The sequence below is a fragment of the Taudactylus pleione genome, unplaced genomic scaffold, assembly GCF_031769625.1.
Source record: "Taudactylus pleione unplaced genomic scaffold, aTauple2 ptg000078l, whole genome shotgun sequence".
Lineage (NCBI taxonomy): Eukaryota > Metazoa > Chordata > Amphibia > Anura > Myobatrachidae > Taudactylus > Taudactylus pleione.
Genome location: NW_028284480.1, coordinates 474,877 through 489,923, shown reverse-complemented (window position 1 = coordinate 489,923; position 15,047 = coordinate 474,877). Strand labels below are relative to the sequence as shown.

The 15,047-nt window shown below is 44.0% G+C and overlaps 1 protein-coding gene across 1 annotated transcript in view; it reads right to left on the bottom strand.

Annotated features, from left to right (window-relative positions):
* Positions 1-720: 720 nt before the first annotated feature.
* Positions 721-15,047, bottom strand: part of ANKRD13A (ankyrin repeat domain 13A) — a 55,452-nt gene continuing 41,125 nt past the window's right edge. Inside the window, exons 12-15 of the mRNA XM_088467887.1 lie at positions 14,177-14,287; positions 11,793-11,953; positions 9,667-9,734; positions 721-1,246 (exon numbers count right to left, since the gene is read on the bottom strand). Of these exons, the coding sequence (XP_088324013.1) occupies positions 1,051-1,246; positions 9,667-9,734; positions 11,793-11,953; positions 14,177-14,287 (536 nt within the window). The 3' untranslated portion in view covers positions 721-1,050. The remainder of the gene's footprint in view (positions 1,247-9,666; positions 9,735-11,792; positions 11,954-14,176; positions 14,288-15,047) is intronic.

Sequence of the window (15,047 nt, the reverse complement as noted above, 5' to 3'; positions counted from 1 at the left end):
AACCACAGTCTACTTCTACTACTGTACCTGAGGTATTCAAGGCGGCTTCTTTTAGATCCGTATACATCAAAATATCTACGAGACAAAGGATAACCACCCATCACGGAAAAATCAATGAATAGGTCTCTAGTGAAACCCAGAAGCCAAAGAGGAGAATGTGGCAAACATCTCTAGATTAGCCTCACTCCAGCTGACTTTCTGTAGGGTCTTATTCAGACAGGTAGGAGGAAAAGTCCAAGGACAGGAGCGAGGGACCAGATGTGGGAACAATACGTCAAGGCACCCAGTAGAGTATCCAAATGGGTACCGAGGTTCATTAAAGTTATTCCTCCAAAAATTAAATTAGCAATTTTAAGAAATAGAACTTGATATTCAACAGAAAAATATATTATTAATGGCATGTTGTGTGCTCCACACAGACTGAAAGGTTTATGTGGCTAAAATGCATGAAATTCAAATGACAGGGCTGGAAAGGTGTGAAACCCCCCAATGTATTCATTATTCATGTTTCAGCTTGTTGGTGGCAAGTTCCACCTCAATTCCAAATGCCATCTTTCACCACACACAGCAGATAACTGCCAGGGACACAATAAAATGCATCTCTACTCTGGTATGCTCTGTATTGAGTGTTGGTGCACAGAAATTTGCTACATCTGTATTTAGAAGGTCAAAAAACACACTTCAGCTTCGCTGGGTGCTAAAAAGAAAAACAAGATAAAGTTTATATAACAACAAAAGTTTATGCCATATACATCTTGAATTTTAGATCACCATCAATAGTTGTTCATTAGAAACGCAGTGACATTTGCACTGCTAAAAGTGAGACCGAGGCAGACTACCTGGCTTGCAAGTCTTCTGTAAAGCAAAGGAAAAAAATATAAAATTAAAAAGTATCAAAAAGTTTACAGTTCTTTGGTAGATACAGAGTCTGTGGAGTGATCTTGTGCCCTCACACATGGTGGTTTCACTGCTGGTATCAGGAAAGTGAAGGCTAGACCCGTATCGTAGAACATTCCTCAACCAAGGTGTGGTTTGTCGTCACAACATGGCTTATTTTTCCATGATGGAAAGCCTCAGGATCTCTTCCAGCTCAGCCTCTTCCTGGAGACGGTGCTTCTCCTGCTCTTCTAGCTCCTTGGCAGACAGTTCCATGGCAAATTGTATGTCCTTGTCAAAGCTCTGAGAGTGGCTGCTGAGACTGGAGTGGGCACTTTGAGAGTTGGCAAGAATGCTTTCCTGCAGAGCCCTGGAAGACAAGGAGGAAACATTTTTTTGCCTTAAAACTAATCAGAAAACTGCTATTTTGGCACTGAGTTTAGGGGAAACCCCTAAAGCAATAACAAACATATATACAGTCAGGTGCATAAATATTGGGACATTGACTGAATTTTCATATTTTGGCCTCTATTCACCACCACAATGGCTTTGAAATTAAACAAACAAGATGTGCTTTAACTGCAGACTTTCAGATTTAATTTGAGGGTAATTACATCCAAATCATATGAACGGTGTAGGAATTACAACGGTTTCTATATGTGCCTCCCACTTTTTAAGGGGTCAAAAGTAATGGGACTATCAACTCAAAAGCTATTTCATGGAGAGGTGTGGGCTATTCCCTCATTATTTCATTATCAATTAAGCAGGTAAAAAGGTCTGGAGTTGATTCTAGGTATGACATTTGCATTTGGAATCAGTTGCTGTCGACTCTCAATATGAGATCCAAAGAGCTGTCACTATCAGTAAAGCAAGCCATCATTAGGCTGAAAAATCAAAACAAACCCATCAGAGAGATAGCAAAAACATTAGGTGTGGCCAAATCAACTGTGTGGAACATTCTTAAAAAGAAAGAACGCACCGGAGAGCTCAGCAACACCAAAAGACCCGGAAGACCACGGAAAACAACTGTGGTGCATGACAGAAGAATTATTTCCCTGGTGAAGAAAAACTTCTTCACAACAGTTGGCCAAATCAAGAACACTCTCAAGGAGGTAGGTGTATATGTGTCAAAGTCAACAATCAAGAGAAGACTTCACAAGAGTGAATATAGAGGGTTCACAACAAGATGTAAACCACTGGTGAGCCTCAAAAACAGGAAGACCAGATTAGAGTTTGCCAAACAACATCTAAAAAAGCCATTACAATTCTGGAACAACATCCTATGGACAGATGAGACAAAGATCAACTTGTACCAGAGTGATGGGAAGAGAAGAGTATGGAGAAGGAAAGGAACTGCTCATGATCCAAAACATACCACCTCATCAGTGAAGCATGGTGGTGGTAGTGTCATGGCGTGGGCATGTATGGCTGCCAATGGAACTGGTTCCCTTGTATTTATTGATGATGTGACTGCTGACAAAAGCAGCAGAATGAATTCTGAAGTGTTTTGGGCAATACTATATGCTCATATTCAGTCAAATGCTTCAGAACTCATTGAACGGCGCTTCACAGTGCAGATGGACAATGACCCGAAGCATACTGCAAAAGCAACCAAAGAGTTTTTTAAGGCTAAAAAGTGGAATGTTATGCAATGGTCAAGTCAATCCCCTGACCTGAATCCGATTGAGCATGCATTTCACTTGATGAAGACAAAACTGAAGGGAAAATCCCCCAAGAACAAGCAGGAACTGAAGACATTTGCAGTAGAGGCCTGGCAGAGCATCACCAGGGATGAAACCCAGCGTCTGGTGATGTCAATGCGTTCCAGACTTCAGGCTGTAATTGCCTGCAAAGGATTTGCAACAAAGTATTAAAAAGTGAAAGTTAGAATTAGGATTGTTTAGTTTATCCCATTACTTTTGGCCCCTTAAAAAGTGGGAGGCACATATAGAAACCGATGTAATTCCTACACCGTTCACCTGATTTGGATGTAATTACCCTCAAATTAAAACTGAAAGTCTGCAGTTAAAGCACATCTTGTTTGTTTCATTTCAAAGCCATTGTGGTGGTGAATAGAGGCCAAAATATGAAGATTCTGTCAATGTCCCAATATTTAGGCACCTGATTGTATGTATGTATGTATGTATGTATATATATATTACACACACACATAATAAAAAAATATATTTGATAACATAATTGTGCACAAAGTAACTTCAAGACACCCTGCAACCCTTAATTCATCAGACACATACCATATTAATTTTTGTTTTTGAACAGGAATACCTCTCACTAACAAACAACCCACAGCTGTAAATCCAAGTCTGTGCAATATGGCGCTGCCTCACAGAGGAAGCAGGCTACTAATAACTGGCTCAGGTTCAAGCTAAGTGGACAAGTCATATTCCCTATGATTACTAGCGAATAAACTGCTGTACAGAGCATGCAAAGTGAGTGTGATATAGAGCTCATTTAGGAAGCATGGACTTACTCATTGATCCATTTTGTTACTAAAAGAAAGCCCTATCTGACCTGAAAAGACATATACAAAATGTCACAAAGAAAAAATAGTTATCTATATAATAATGCACGATGGCACTCATTTCTCCGACATGCTCGGTGGGAGCTAGGGCACGCTCATGTGTGCATTTACAAATATAGATACCCTTGGCACTGAGGTGGACAAATCAAACAAGTAACTAAAGTACTGCCTATTTATTTTTTACGATTGCAATAATCAGATAATAATTACTTATTGAGCAAAGTATTAAAAAATGAAAATATGAGATATGGGAAGAACTTACCTTTGTTATCTCTATTTCTACGAAGTTCATAGGGTTCCACAGGATACCTTGGGAATACCATGGGGTATAGGTGATGACATCAGGCATCGGGCACCATAGAGTTAAGTTTTCAGCCTCCCAGGATGCACTAGGGTCCCCCTCCCATACCCCGTCCCTGAGCCAAGGCATCTCAGTTACGTACCAAGCCATAGGCCGGAGGAGGAGAAGGAAGAGAGAGAAGAAAGATCTGGACACACACAAGAATCGCATTCTCACCAGAGGGAGACGGAAAAAAACGGTGACCAGAGTAAAGCCCATCTGCAGCACAGGTGCGACAGGGCGGGAGTCCTGTGGAACCCTATGGACTTCGTAGAAATAGAGATAACAAAGGTAAGTTCTTACCATATCTCATATTTTCTACATCAGGGTCCATAGGGTATCCACAGGATACCTTGGAAATGTCCCAAAGCAGTATCCTTTAAGGGTGGAGACGCTCCTGTGCTGAAAGGAGAATCCGCCGCCCGAAGGAAGCATCCTGAGAGGCAAAGGTGTCAAAAACGTAATACCTCACAAAGGTATGGACAGAGGACCACGTTGCAGCCTTGCAGATCTGGACTGCAGATACACCACGTCGAGCTGCCCACGAAGGACCCACAGACCTATTGGAATGTGCCCTCACAGAGGAAGGAACCGGAAAGGCCTTCATGAAGATAAGCTTCTGAAATAGCCATATGAATCCAACCTGCCAAAGTTTGCTTTGAAGCAGGCCAACCCTTTTTACAGAAGCCATAGAGGACAAACAAGGCGTCCGACTTCCTAAAAAAAGAAGTGCGGTCAACATAAATCCTTAAGGCCCGCACAACGTCCAAAGTGGCCTCACCCACTGAAAGATCAGGTGAGTTAAAAGCCGGCACAACGGTTTCCCCGTTGATGTGAAAACATGAAACAACTTTCGGAAGGAATCCAGGACGAGTGCGGAGCACCGCCCTGTTCCTATGAAAAATCAGAAAAGGGGGTCTACAGGAGAGAGCCCCTAAGTCAGAAACACGTCTGGCCGAAGCAATTGCCAGAAGGAATATTGTTTTAGCTGTAAGCCATTTAAGATCCACTGAGCCCAGTGGTTCAAACGGCGGTCCCCGGAGAGCTCTCAGGACCACAGCCAAATCCCAAGGAGCCACCGGTGGAACAAAAGGTGGCTGAATGCGAAGAACACCTTGCATAAAGGTGCGCACAACAGGGAGCGCAGCAATCCTACAATGGAACCAGACTGACAGGGCCAACACCTACACTTTCAGGGAAGCATGGTAAAGCCCATGGTCTAGCCCCGCCTGTAGGAAAGCCAACACTCTACACAGACGGAACTCCCGAGGGGCATAACCTCTCGGCCGACACCACTGGAAGAACGTATGCCACACACGATGGTATATCCTTGCAGAGGATGGCTTCCGAGCTCATGGTTTGCACTACAGAGCCGGAAAACCCCCTGGACCTTAACATGGCTGTCTCAACAGCCACGCCGTCAAAGATAGCCGAGCCAGGTCCGGGTGAAGACAAGGACCCTGTGATAGCAGGTCCGGTCGCAGCGGCAACCGCAGAGCAATGTCCACGGACAGACTCTGGAGGTCCGAGCACCAGTGCCGCCTGTGCCACTTGGGAGCTATCAACAGGAGTGTACCCCCTTCCTGTTTGAATTTCCGGATTACCCGTGGAAGAAGGGAAAACGGAGGAAAGAGATAGGCAAACTGGAACGTCCACTGGACGAACAGAGCATCCACCAGAGACGCCTTTTTGTCTCTTGTTCGAGACCCGTACACCGGCAACTTGTTGTTGTGCCGTGACGCCATGAGGTCGATCTCTGGAAGACCCCACCTGTCCACCAGAAGTTGAAAGACGTCCTGGTGCAAAGACCATTCTCCTGGACATACGTCCTGCCGACCAAGAAAATCCGCTTCCCAGTTGAGGACTCCCGGGATGAATACTGCTGATATAGCCGGGAGATTGCGCTCCGCCCAGACCAGGATGCCTGACACATCTGCGAGTGCCACCCGACTTCGGGTTCCTCCTTGTCGATTTATGTAGGCCACGGTGGTGGCGTTGTCCGACTGGACCTGCACTGGGTGACCTTGGAGAACCCGATGTGCCTGCTGGAGAGCATTGAAAACCGCGCGGAGTTCCAAGATATTTATTGGAAGCTCCTTTTCTGCCCGAGTCCACCTGCCCTGGAACAAGTGTGGACCCGTGACAGCTCCCCAGCCCCGAAGACTGGTGTCCATTGTTAACAGGACCCAGTTCGCCACCCAAAATGGGCGACCCTTGTTGAGGTGGGTCGTCTGCAACCACCAGGTCTGGAGTGAAACTGGGCATATTCCACCATGTCGAATACTGACACCATGGAGCCCAGCAACCTCATCGCCGAGTGCAGACACACTCGGCGACACTGTAGACAACTGCGCACCTTCAACTGCAAAGCAGAGATCTTTTCCACCGTCACAAAAATCCGCTGCTGCCTGGAGACCAACAAGGCCCCTAGGTGCAGGATCCTCTGAGACGGGATCAGGGTGGACTTTTGCCAGTTTATCAACCAGCCATGACGTTGCAGCACTGCAATCGTCAGGTCCAGATGGCGTAGAAGGAGCTCTGGAGACCCCGCCAACAACAGAAGGTCATCCAGATACGGTAACATTCGGACTCCCTGCAACCGCAGGTGAGCTGCCATGACCGCCATGACCTTGGTGAACACTCGTGGTGCTGTCGCCAGGCCAAAAGGTAGCGCCCGGATTGGAAGTGATCGTTGCGGATTGCAAACCTAAGGAATTGCTGATGGCGCAAAAGAATAGGGAAATGCAGGTAAGCGTCCTGGATGTCCAATGACACCATGTAATCCCCAGGTTCCAGCGCCAGAATGATGGACCATAGGGTCTCCATCCGAAACCGAGGCACCCTCAAGGACTTGTTGAGGGCCTTGAGGTTGAGTATTGGACGGTACGACCCACTGGGTTTCTGCACCAAAAATAGATTGGAATAGAAACCCTGGTCCCTCTGGGAGAATGGAACAGGCACTATAACTCCAGCCTGGAGCATAGTGTGCAAAAAATTCTGCAGTTCCAAGGCTTCGTTCCGGTCTAATGGAAGGCCTGTGGTAAAGAGCTGGGATGGGGGCCTGTGCCGAAAGGAGAGGGCATACCCGTGAGAAACCACCTTGTGAACCCAATTGTCCGTCGTGGTTATCGACCAACACTGGGCGAACTGAAGCAGGCGGCCGCCCACTTTGGGATCCCCCAAAGGGAGGCCAGGACCATCAGGCCGCAGGTTTGTCATCTGACTTAGGGGCCGGACGTCTGGAACTCCAGGCCTGTTTCCTGGGCTTGGCCGATTTCTTGGGCCCAGCCTGTCGGGGAAAAGACTGTGCTTTAGGCCTACCCTGGGCCCCGTAAGGCCGAAAGGACGACGTACCAGAACTTGAAGGGACCGCAGCAGACGGGAGACAAGCAGATTTGGCTGCTGCCAGCGTAGCTACAATTTTGTCCAGATCCGGACCAAATAGGACTTCTACATTAAAAGATAAAGCTTCGAAGCCCTTTTTGGAATCAGCGTCCGCTTTCCAAGATCGCAACCATAAGGTGCGACGAGCAGCAACAGCTGCAGAAGAAATCCTAGAGGTGAGGATACTGATATCCAAGGCCACTTCATTGATGTAAGTGGTCGAATCCCGGAGATTGCCCACCAACTCGGCCTGTTCAGCTGAACAGTAAGAGTCCAAAGACGCCTCCAAACTATCAGCCCAGCGCTCCATAGCTCTGGCTACCCAACACATGGCCATAGCCGGTCTGGACGCCCCCCCCCCCCCCCCCGCAAGGGAATAAATGGACTTTAGGCAGATTTCCACCTTGCGGTCCATAGCATCCTTCAAGGAGGACATGGAAGGCATGGGCAAAGTGGCACTTCTGACTAGGCGTGTCACGTGAGAATCCACCTGTGTAGGGGATTCCCACTTAGAAAAATAACTGTCAGCAAACGCATAAGCCACGGCTAAGCGCCTCTGAGGCTGATACCGTTTTCCGGGGTGTTTCCACGCCTCCTCTAAATGGTCCACTAACTGACCCGAAAGAGGAAGCACTGTGGCGTCACGCTTAATATCCTTGAAAAAGGCATATTTGGATTTGGACACTGGAGGATCATCATCCTCAATAACTAAAGCCGTGCAGACTGCCCGAATAAGGGCAGGAATATAAACCTTTGACTGAACGTTCGACTCTTTAGTAGGCAGAGGTTCTTGGTCAGATAGATCCAGAATCTCCCCATCATCGGACGTCACGTCGTCATCCTCATAAGGAGCAGACAGACGCCACAGCCGCTTATGGGCCGCAACACAGACTCCCCTTGTAACACTTCCGACAAATGCTGTACTGAATTTGTCAGTGAATTAACCCACGCAGGCTCCTGGGAGGGGAAATAGGGAGACTGTGGGGTACCATCAGTTGTCTCGGAAAACCCTGCGTGAGTGACGACACCACTGACTGCTGGGACAATCCCATCTGGGAAAACGCAGGTGGCAGAGCTAACTGGCCCACTAAGGTTGTAAGCGCCTTAGCGAAACAAGCCCAGGGAGGTTCCTGTACCGGAGCCGTGACAGTAATTGGTCGCGTCAATAAATAACACTGCCGACATAGCCCCTTCGCGTTACCCTCCCCCTCCGCTATTGGTACATTGCACTTAGTACACATAAGCTGGAGAGGAAATTCACTCTCAGACATGATGGTAAGTATGTGACCCCTCTCACTGATACTTGTTAGTATAGTGGGAGAACCACCCTGCAATCACCGCACCGCAAGGGCTTTAGCAGAGTAAGAGCAGGGACAGTAAAATGGCTGACAGTAGAAAGTGAAAGTACAGGCAGCAGCGCTAGCAGAAGTCACATACAAAGCAGAAGAAATTAATCCCTGCACTATCAGCACTGTTTCTCAACTACACAGACAGCGCCTGGTAGGACACAGCGCTGCATACACTGACCTTAAGCCAACGGAGGACAGGTATGCTAGGGGACCCAGAGCGCGATGCCACCGATCAGCAGCTTCCAGCAGCGTTCACCATGCAAAGATGGCCACCGAGGAGCAGAGAGGGGGGAAGGAGCGCTGCCACAGGACCAATCGGCAGCGCAGAGAGGGCTGTGTGCAGCGGGGGAGGCGCCGGCTGTATACAGGGAAGGCGCGCTCCCCTGGCATGCAATTAACCCCTGGGACGCCGCAGCGCTTGCTGCTCAGCTGCGGCCTGCTGTCCCAGGGGGATAGTGGAAGCGCAGGTTAGTACCTGGCTCCACGCTGCAGCCAGTCCCCAGGGAGCCCCCTGCCTGGGGACTGTGGACCATGTTCTCAGCAGGGACCCCCGCTGCTTACCTGCTCCCCTTGAATCCGGCCATGGTCCGAAACATCTGGGGTCACCGCTAGCCGTGACCCCAGATGCTTACCAGCATCCCCGGATCAGTACCGGCGGGGTGTAGGGGAGACAGCATGGACGTCAGCACTGACTGTCCATGCTGGACTCCCAGATGTGCAGCCACAGCTGCCTTGAAGAAACTTCAGGGGCTATTCTTAGCCCCCCTCTAAACATGTGCTCCGACTCCGAGCCGGGCACCAACGAAACAGATGCCTTGGCTCGGGGGCGGGGTATAGGAGGGGGACCCTAGTGCATCCTGGGAGGCTGAAAACTTTAACTCTATGGTGCCCGATGCCTGACGTCATCACCTATACCCCAAGGTATATTGTGGATACCCTATGGACCCTGATGTAGAAATAATTTTAACCCAAGTTATTGTTATAATAAAATAAGCAGATTGGTACTCGTAGTTCAGGAGCAGAGCATTCTGTACATGGTTACAAGGGCTTTGACTGCATATTACTTGGCAAAACGCTCCTCAACATTGTTAAACAATGTATACAAGTGAATACATATACCTGAAGTGCAAAAAAAAAAAAATCAAATTACAAATATATCAAAACACTAAGTTTACCTTTCATACTGAGCATCATAGACCTGATTTGAAGATATACTTCCATTTGAATGGCTTTGCGACATAGGCTATAAAGAAAATAAAAGAAAAATTTAAGGCAAAAAAAAATAAAAACTCATTAGTAAACAAGTTTGCAAAATAAACATATCCAAGCAATGGTATAAGTGTTCCAGGGAGGCCTCTGTACAGGTTCTGGACTCTCATTCATTGATCACTCCAAATACTCCACAACAACAAAATACAGAGGATATGGACTTCTCAGGTAACCGGGGCTCCTAACAAAATGCTACATAATCTCATATAAAATAGTTTTTCAAACACTGAGTTTATTTCGCATTGAGAATACTGACAGCAGAGTTATCTATTGTGTTGCCATATTGTTTCCAAAATAAGTTTTACCCAATCCCAGTATCCAAATACTAATGTAGCTATAAGCAATGAAATGTCATTTGTTTAGGAATCACGTTGTATCCTGCACTGGCGTTAACTAGAAACGGGATATTGCTAAAAATTCTAGATCTAAAGGCTGGGTACACACTAGGTGATCTGTCTAACGATATAACGTTCCGATGCGGATCGGAATATCGTGGGGATCTAATAGTGTGTACGTCCGATCGCACCCACCAGCGTGTCGCTGATCGCATCGTCCCATTTGCTGTGCTGCACAGCAGATGGAACAATGCAATGAACAAAGCCATGCTGCTAAATGCAGCATGGAATGACATCGCGCCATCGCCCACTATACGGACAGCATAATGTATCATTCCATAGAGTCGTCCCGTCAGCTGGGTACAGTTGCATAGTGTGTACCCAGCTTAACACAGTTAATGGAATGTTGACTAGGCAGCAGTTGGTGTTCATTTAAATGAACACATACACATTTATAGCAAAAGCAATGTATGTTTGTTTTTCTTCCATGTTTAGGCCCGTAGTCAATTAGGTGCGAAAAACAGATTGGCAAAAAAGTTTTGCAGTATTCAATTGCATTCACTTTTCGCGTACAATGAAATGCAATGTAATAGGCGATAAAGATTCGCCTATGAATACAGTAGGTGTAAATAAAAAGTGCAAAATCGCCAATTAGGGGTGCAAAAGTGGGGAAACCACACCGCACCCTTGGGACATCCCCCCCAAAGGATAGCTGTGTAAAAAAAAATAAGAATCAAAAATAACGAGAGTAACGCCCCAAAAAATGACTTAGAAAATGGGGGTACAAACGTACAAACTAGCGAAATAGACTTTGGGGGGTCTGCAAGTAGGGGTGAGGTGTTTTTTAGTTTGTAGGTGCTTGCTTCAGGTGCGTTTAGTACGGTTTTTTTAAACTTAAGTTTTGCGACTTTAAACCATGCTTGCACCCATTTTCAAGTACCCCAAATGTGATAGGACTACTTATTTTCCCCCAAAAAACTGCTTAATGTTATTCTTCGCCACATGTGCAAAGACGCTAATTAGAAGATATTTACACACCTTAAGTACACCAAATAGCTTTATTAGGGCTAATCGGGGGCATGTACATTGATCACCAATGTTAGTGCATCTTGTCGGGGGTGTCAGGCTGATTTCCCCAAATCTGACAGCACTTTTCGCCTGGTTTGCATTCGCCGGGTTGCGTTTTCGCGTGTTTTGGAATTGAATATGGCTTATAACAAGGACACGCGAGAAAAGTTTCCGCAGCAAAAATATGCGATATAGGCGAAAAGTCCGGCAAGCAAAAAAGTATCGCAGGCCTCAATATTTTAAAAAAATAAAATAAAATTTATTATATATTATACTTAAATATGCATATACACACACACACACACACACACACACACACACACACATATATATATATATATATATATTATACACACACACAAATATATACAGACACACACATATATACAGTACATACACAATTCCTCTAAAGAAATTTCCTAAAAATCCATGACAATTACAGGACTAGATTTCTGTGTACTTGATAATTGCATATGTATAATGTTTGATTGGCTCCCAATCAAAGGGACTTAATAAAGGCCTCATTTACTGAATTTGTAGTCCACTGAAACCTATTGTGTGTGGTTCTTTTTTGGTAATATAAATTATTATTATATACATGTTAAACGCAACCACTAGGAGAAACTAACCTGGTTTCCACTGCATTCTAGAAGACTTTGTTGAATAGCAAACTGCATAATTTCATCGTCTTCATCCCGAATATGCAGACTCCTCCCATTCTCCTGGATATGGTAGGATGGAGGAATATCGAAGACTGACTGATCCACCTCAAATTTTGGTACAGCTGTGGCTGAAAAAAAGAGTGGTGCAGGATAAACAAATAAAATACATAGACAATTATGTTAAAGGACATCATTCAGAGCTAGAAGTCTATTTCCTCCACATAAAAATGTGCTTTTATGCACAGCACAAATGCCAAAACCTGAACATAAATTTACACATCTTGAATTTGCGACTCCCTGCTCTTATAAAGATGACAGGAAGGCTACTGTGGCTTTCCCTACTATACTGTGATCTGCCCAGCCTATGCAGATTGGTTTGGGTTTGTGTCTGCATGCTTGGTGTCACTCTACATTAGTTTGTCAGTGCCACCTCTACACCTGAACAGGCGATTATACCTATTTACTATACTAATTTCAGATGTAGATGTGTCACTGTAGTGAGAGGACGTTATGTTCAGGTGAGGTTTACAATGTTGTGTTGGGTCATTCCGCATCAAATCAACACTATTTCAGAAAAAATTCTACCTTACATTCACTAATTTCAGTGAAATTTGGTATAATAAATCCTGCCATGGGTGTAAAGCAACCCCCCAAATCTTATGGGAAGTACAATGGTTTTGCAGATCTATACCTTTAAAACTGCAACTTTTGAACAAAATATTAGCTTTTAACAGTTTTTAAATTGATTTTGCAGCTTGCTAATTGAGCTATGGGCTTTCATATGATATATAACATCAGTATGTTTCAATAAAAATTAAAAATGTAACATTTTTAAATCAAACTTTTGATTTTCTCAAAAAGCCATATTTTAATTTTTTTTTTAAAATAAACTCAAAAAAATTGTTTATACTGTTAATAAATCCCCAAAGTTTTATTATGGGATCACTTGCTATAAGAGCTTTCATTTTTGAGTGATTCATGAAAATCATATTTAATGGAGAAACTACACCTCAGAAAACCAACCAACCAATTGTTTAATTCAGATTAGAGGAATGCACATTCCACTTCAGGTGTGTTTAGGGACGAGATTATACAGACAGCGCCTGCTCCCACTTTTGCGTAGGCGCGCAAACTTAAGTGGAAATATTCTCCATGTGGAAAGACACTTCAAATGTCTTTTATATTTCCCTGGTCCACTAAAAGCCGGATGCTTTATAGATTCCTATGGTCGATGTTCTGTATAAGAAAAATCCGTTAACTTCAACAGGTCAAATGAATACCCTTTCTGAAATGTAAATACTAAAAACAAATGAAACCTTCAGCCAGTTCCAACCAATCAAGTAGCACCATCCATCCAGTGCAGCAGCACCAAATGGTAATAATGATCTGTAAGCTTTCTTAAAATGTGAAAGACATAAAATCATAAGTTTTAAATATTTTAGTATTAACACACTGTAATTGCACATAATATACATCAAAGGGATTGTTTAAGTAAATAAAAGTAAAGAACAGACCTAGATTGTTAAAATAATGAAAATGAGACCTAACAGTAAAAAGTGAAATCCTTATGTAGCAGATGATCCCATCATGATCCCAAAATAAAACTTCGGGGATTTATGAACAACAGTATAAACAATTAGTGACAGGGTTTTTTTTTTTTTTTATTTAAAAATGTTAAAAAAATGTTTTTATTGAAACATACTGCTGGGTTATGTGTCATATGAAAGCCCATAAAGAGAGGTTTAAAATGAGACCTTGCTCAACTCTCTAAAAGTTATTCAAAAACCTGTTACAAAAATGGCAGCTTTAAGTGCGTATAACTTCAAAACCAGTGTACATATCAGCCTAAGATTTTGAATTTATCAATTACTATACCAAATTCCATTACAATCTGAAACAGTCAGGTTGAAACCCTGTGTTGATTTGGTGTGGAATGACCCCGTTACCAATATGTATCCAATTGCTGGCAGGATTTGGGAACCAGTCCACACTGTACACCATGTGTGTGCCTTATGTACTATGAAAATGGGAGTGAAGACTCATTTTTAGATTTTTTTTTTTTAATCTTAATTTGCAACAATCATTACCATCGTCCTCTTCCAAGAGCCATTCAAACAGCTTGGCCCGGGGAAGAAGCGGATGATGTATACAGTCAGAAAAATGCATGTGTGCAAACACATTTTATGTATGTTCTTGGTCCATCTTTACATCTCTCTCTCTAAATGTTCAAGCTAATGAGCTATTTACATAATGTGGACACACCATATCCTTTAGTACAACTTTATTCTGCCATCATTAGTGCTAGAATCATATTTAATATGTCCTAAAAACAATCATCAGTTAACACTCACCCTCATCTGGTGTCCCTTTTGGAGTGGTGGGCGTAGTCTCCTCTGCCCTGGTGCAAGTGTTCACATTCCCAAATGTAATTCTTGCATTCAAAACATGAAATAAGGGTATTTCTGTGGCAAGAAAATAGTTCTTAAAATTAACGAAGGACAAACTGTACATCATTTCAGAGGTTTCACATGTTAATAAAATAGTAATTCCATTTTATGAACTTGAGCTCTGCTTTTCATGAAACAAATCTACAAGAGATTCTACAGTATGGCTATGGTCTGTAGTTACTATAAACAAAAGGTTACAGGTTATGTGCAGAGCAATTTTATTTTGGGTAAGCTGTGTTTCTCAAGTTGAGGTTTAAGACAATGCGTCCCTTCAGCTGCTGTGGAAATACACATCCCAGAATGCCCTGCCACAGTTTTAAGCATGCCCTAATAGCAAAACTGCGGCAGAGCATGCTGGGATGTATAGTTCCACAGCAGCTGGAGGGCTACATGTTGAATACCCCTGTTGTATCTCATATACTTCAGTCCACAGTTTCTTTATCTTTAAAAGGTCCATCAACTATTTATGACATTATCAGCTGCCAATCAAACATGTATGATTATAACCCTACTAGGAAGCAGGTACCATAAGAACAAGTATTTATAAAGTGATTCAAGCACTAGTATACGAATATAACTTTTACCCCTGATTTCTTTACGGGAAATAAATGAAGTGCAGTGGCAAACACAGGATTTCTTGAGGGGGGGGGGGGGGGGTTTCCAAATGCTTGATTTTAGAGTGAGTGTGACCAGTCCATGAAGAGGGCATAATTAGCAATTATCCATCTTTACGTCATACAAAGTATATTGTGTGTCATAATTCCAGCATACAGTA